The 6,186-nt window shown below is 38.7% G+C and overlaps 1 protein-coding gene across 1 annotated transcript in view; it reads left to right on the top strand.

Moving 5' to 3' along the window:
* The first annotated feature begins 502 nt into the window (after nucleotides 1-502).
* The window catches only part of TGM2 (transglutaminase 2), a 132,959-nt gene continuing 127,275 nt past the window's right edge, over nucleotides 503-6,186 (top strand). Inside the window, exon 1 of the mRNA XM_082272015.1 lies at nucleotides 503-588. Coding sequence (XP_082128141.1) covers nucleotides 579-588 — 10 coding nt within the window. The 5' untranslated portion in view covers nucleotides 503-578. The remainder of the gene's footprint in view (nucleotides 589-6,186) is intronic.

The following is a 6,186-nucleotide window of genomic DNA, read 5'->3' as shown; positions in this document are numbered from 1 at the left end:
ATTATAGGGAACCAAAACGCATGCATTTCAGCGTGTCAGAACGCATGCATTAAAACGCAACATTGCTAATAAGCAAACATATAAATGTTTTTTGGCTGTTTTTTTAATACACATCACTTTTCTTTCTTTCATACTGTAAGTATGTTGCTAAATACACATTTCCAATATGACACAATCCATATTCTAGAGAAGAGAGTTGCTACTTTTCAATCACTTTTTTTGTGTTGCAGTGAATCTAGCAGAGCTGTCAGTGTCAGGTCACCCAGAACTCCCTGACATCTATTCACTGAGATCTGCCATCCCTGGTGACTTATATAAACAGAGATTAGTGTAAGAACAGATTGGATATCCTGGGGCGTACAGCCATTCACAATAATGCTGGGATTGTCTGCAGGCAATGAAGGAGTTAACAATCCCCCCCTCCCCTCCTTGTAAAGTGTCACCCTGTCTGTGTGTGAGTAAAGTTCTCCCTACTGTCAGCCCCGCCCCCAGGGGTGTGTCCTGAGACTATAAAAACTCTTTGCTATAGTTAGGGTGTCATATACTACTGCAAGTGAGGTCAGTGCAAGAGCTGGACCATGGCAGAAGGTACTGTGCCCATCACTGCGACCCCAAACTCTGCTCTACTAACTTTCTTCGCTACATTTACTGCTTACATAACTTTTACTGAGTTTGCTACATGTATATAAACTACTATAAACTTATGTTACATATGGATAATCTATGATATATACATGATATGTTCCATATACATAATATATTCTCTATACATAAAATATACTATATACATAATCTACTATATACATAATATATTTCACATACATAATCTATGCTATATACATAACCTATCCTATAAACACAATATGTTCCATATACATATTCTATGCCATATACATAATATATTCTCTATACATAAAATATGCTATATACATAATATACGCTCTATACATAATATGTTCCATATACATAATATACGCTATATACATAATATATGCTATATACATAATATGTTCCATATACATAATATGTTCCATATACATAATATACGCTATATACATAATATGTTCCATATACATAATATGTTCCATATACATAATATACGCTATATACATAATATATTCCATATACATAATATACGCTATATACATAATATGTTCCATATACATAATATACGCTATATATATATATATATGTTCTCTGTACATAATATATGCTATATACATAATATATTCTCTATAGATAATATATGCTATACACATAACCTATGCTTTATACACAATATGTTCCATATACATATTCTATGTTATATACATAATATGTACTCTATATATAATATACATTATTTACATATTATGTTCCATGTACTTAATATATGCTATATACATAATATATTCTCTATACATGTTATATGCTATATACATAATCTATTCTCTATAGATTATATATGCTATATTCATATATGCTATACACTTAACCTATGCTTTATACACAGTATGTTCCATATACATATTCTATGCTATATACATAATATCTTCTCTACACATAATATACGCTATATACAGTACATAATATGTTCCATATAAATAATATATGCTATATACTTAATATATTCTCTATAGATGCTATATACATATATGCTATACACATAACCTATGCTTTATACACAATATGGGCCATATACATATTCTATGCTATATACATAATATGTTCTATACACATAATATACACTATATACATAATATGTCCCATATACATATTCTATGCTATATACATAATATGTTCTATACACATAATATACACTATTCACATAATATGTTCCATATACATAATCTATGCTATATACATGATATGTTCTCTATAGATAATATATGCTATACACACAACCTATGCTTTGTACACAATATGTTCCATATACATATTCTATGCTATATACATAATATGTTCTATACACATTATATACGCTATATACAAAATATTTTCCATATACATATTCTATACTTTATAACATATATTATGTATAGAGAACATATAATGTATACTGTGTATATAATATTTCCCATGTACATAATCCTTACTCTATACATACAGTATGTTCTCTATACATATTATATGCTATACACTAATAGGGTATGTTCCTTATACATTATCTATGGTATATACATATTTTCTCCAAAGAAAATATACACTATATACATAATATGTTCCCTATATACAATCTGTACTATATACTATACATCACTAGTAATAGCGAAGCTGTCATCTGTCCTCCTGACCTTCTTTTCTTGTAGGTCTGATGTATAGATCTGTATTGTAGGTCTGATGTATAGATCTGTATAATAAAGTGTAACATTTGACTGCCTAATGCTTTTGCTATGGCTTCTAACTTTTCCTGAGTTGCGTGGCTTATTTTATATAGTACAGTAAAAGCAGCGTGACCTTTCAAATGGAAACTTTTTTAGATTCTGGTTGCTATGCAGCACAATTCTGTTTTGGGTTTTTCTGGCTTTTTTTGCCGTTGCACATGTCTTCTGATGGTAAGCATGGCAGAGGTCTGCAAATATATGAAAAGTTTTTGTGGGAGAAGGTTTGTCATTAGCGGACAGTAGAGGTCGGATCGGCGAGGGTGTGAATGTTGCCTTAAAGGGCCATTTACACTTAAGCACTCTATTGGGGTGTGTTATCACACAAGAGTTATTGTGTGTTATGGCACACATTAATGTACGTTGTGTTAAGGGAGCCCATTCATGATGAACAGGCTGCCAGTGCACCACAAAGCATGAATCATGAGCCCCTTTTATAAATATCAGCACACAGCAATGCACAGTATATGAGTTGTGGTGCATTGCGGTGCGTTGTGCTCTGGTGTGCAATGTGTTGGGGTTCCATTTGTAATGAATGGCACTGCAATGCACCGCACATAAAGGAGGTGCATTGTGGTAGCATTTGCTAACACATGCGTTTTAGTGAGTGAGTGTGAATGGGCCCATAAAGTTTTTCTCTCTAAATACATACATTTTTTTTCGTGTATGAAGCTTTAGAATTAAAGGACAGTAGGAGGTTGGACTGGTTAGGAGGTAATAGTTGCCCTAAAGCAGCCTTTTTCAACCAGGGTGCCTTGAGGCTTCTTCGGGGGTGCCTTGAGGCTTCTTCGGGAGTGCCTTGAGGCTTCTTCAGGGGATGCCTTGAGGCTTCTTCGAGAGTGCCTTGAGGCTTCTTCGAGGGTGCCTTGAGGCTTCTTTGAGGGTGCCTTGAGGCTTCTTCGGGGATGCCTTGAGGCTTCTTCGGGGTTGCCTTGAGGCTTCTTCGGGGATGCCTTGAGGCTTCTTCGGGGATGCCTTGAGGCTTCTTCGGGGGTGCCTTGAGGCTTCTTCGGGGATGCCTTGAGGATTCTTCAGGGGATGCCTTGAGGCTTCTTCGAGGGTGCCTTGAGGCTTCTTCGAGGGTGCCTTGAGGCTTCTTCGGGGATGCCTTGAGGCTTCTTCGAGGGTGCCTTGAGGCTTCTTCGAGGGTGCCTTGAGGCTTTTTGGGGGATGCCTTGAGGCTTCTTTGGGGGGTGCCTTGACAAAATGCCTAAAAATGTATCAATAAATTTCAATCAATAAACAGTAAGTGGATGAAGCATGCCTTTTAGTTTCACAAAGCCACAGGTTGTCATTGTGCACCAATGCAACTTTCTAGACACTGGCATACTAACAACCAGCACCCTTGTTTGACCCTCCTCTGCCTCTCTCTCCCTCAGCACTGGGGTCACATTAGCTGACTGATGGAGAGAAATTGAGGGGAAGAGAAACATATAACAGTATAGCTAAAGGCAAAACTTTTTTTTTTAGTTTTCGATTGAGTACAGAGGGATTACATCCCCTGTCGGTTTTTATTGCTGTCTGTGCTACCGTTAAGGAGATTCATCCTTTCTATTTGTCCTGTTTACCATTATCATTGAGAGTGAAAGTAAAAGAAAATCCCAAATTAGTAATAGAGGGAAAATCTTCCATTGGGGACACTAGATCTGGTAACCTGGGGGTCCCTAAGGGATTCCCCTAATTTACAGGAATTTCCTCTCGCTTCCTGTTTGGATATGGGACAGGAAGTGAAGGGAAATCTCTGAAATGGGACACAGATGGTGAAAATGAATCTGTCAGGGGTTATAACCCTCCCTTACTCTATCCAAAATTTAAAAAAGTTTTTGCCTCTAGTTCTACTTTAAGGACACACATAAGCATTTTGTTAAGGTGCATTAGGGCACAAGCATTAACGAATGTTATGGCACATGTTAATGTGCATTGCATTTAGGCTGCCAATACCCTGGATGAGAAAATGTGCATGACCCATCCTTCAAAACGCAGCCCACCACATAGCCCGCTATATGCGCTGTGGTGTGCTGTAGCGCGATGATTGTTGTGCCTACTCTGTACAATGCATTGGGTACCATTTACAATAAATGGCACCCCAATGCACCACACATAGAGCAGGTGAGTTGCCATGCGTTGTGGCAATGCCCATTAATACATGTGCAACACACAAGTGTGAATGAGCCCTAAAAGTCCTTTGCTCTAAAAGGTGTCCCATTTTCCTATCATAGAAAGTTGGAAGGTACAACGATACCACAAATAAACTATTGGGGTTGATTTACTAAAGGGAAATAGACTGTGCACTGCAAGTGCAGTTGCACTGATTTTCCCCGCAGCTTAGTAAATGAGGAGAAGCTCTGCTGATTTCCATCATCCAATCATGTGCAAGAATGCTGTTTTTTTTTTATTTTCCTTGCACCTGCATGGATCTTCTTTACAAAGTGCAGCTTTACCACATTACATTTACTAGGAAAAATTAGCGCAACTGCACTTGCAAAAGTGCACAGTCTGTTTGCCTTTGCTGTGCTTATAATCTCCTGAATTCTCTAGTGTTCAGACAAGCAGTGCCAAGATGTAATTGGGGTGGGTTTACTAATTTGATTGGATAATTCTTGATACATCTCAACTAATTCTCTGTGGAACCACAGGGTTCCACCACAAGTTGCTAGGGGTTTCTTGACCTGTGGCTGATTGATCTTTTATCTGATGGTGCCTGCATAGTTCCAGGGCTAATGCCACTTGGAAGAGCCAGCTGCATGAACCCAAAGGTCTTTTTAGCCATCTGTTGGGAGGCATTCTTCCCACTGACCACCAATATAAGTGCGGCATTCTTCTCACTGACCACCAATATAAGGGTGGCATTCTTCCCACTGACCACCAATATAAGGGTGGCATTCTTCCCACTGACCATCAATAGAAGGGTGGCATTCTTCCCACTGACCACCAATATAAGGACGGCATTCTTCCCACTGACCATCAACATAAGGGTGGCATTCTTCCCACTGACCATCAACATAAGGGTGGCGTTCTTCCCACTGACCATCAACATAAGTGTGGCATTCTTCCCACTGACCACCAATATAAGGGTGGCATTCTTCCCACTGACCACCAATATAAGGGTGGCATTCTTCCCACTGACCACCAATATAAGGGTGGCATTCTTCCCACTGACCACCATAATAAGGGTGGCATTCTTCCCACTGACCACCATAATAAGGGTAGCATTCTGACCACCAAAATAAGGGTGGCATTCTTCCCACTGACCACCATTATAAGGGAGCATTTTTTCCACTGACCACCAATATAAGGGCACATTCTTCCCACTGACCATCAATATAAGGATGGAATTCTTCCCACTGACCACCAATATAAGGGCGCGTTCTTCCCACTGACCACCAATAAAAGGGAGGCATTCTTCCCACTGACCATCAATATAAGGGCGGCATTCTTCCCATGCTGCCTTAAAGGATTGTCAGCACAGCTATGCGCTATGGCTGATGATCACAAAACATTCACAAAGATAATATGAGAGATTTCTAGCATAGTAGGAACTATAATTAGCTGCCCAATGTCCTGCTTTCCCATATCTGTACTGTCAGTGAACAGTTCAACAATTGTTCGATTTTTTAGAAGTGCCTGTTATTATCCTGTGGCTTCATAACCTTGGAGTTCACATATATGAGATGGCACTTAAAAGATATGAGCACGGCAGATCATTCAGTTGAGCGATTGTGGAATAAACACTCATGCTGGGTTTGGTCATGTAGACATGGCAATGCATTGAACAAACACAGTGGATGTTAGAGGAATAATCAGGAAAAATCCAATTTGGACGATC

This window comes from Pelophylax lessonae (genome assembly GCF_965119305.1).
Source record: "Pelophylax lessonae genome assembly, chromosome: 11".
In the NCBI taxonomy this organism is placed as follows: Eukaryota; Metazoa; Chordata; class Amphibia; order Anura; family Ranidae; genus Pelophylax; species Pelophylax lessonae.
The sequence above is the reverse complement of the archived record's forward strand: the minus strand, read 5'-3'. Positions and strand labels throughout refer to the sequence as shown.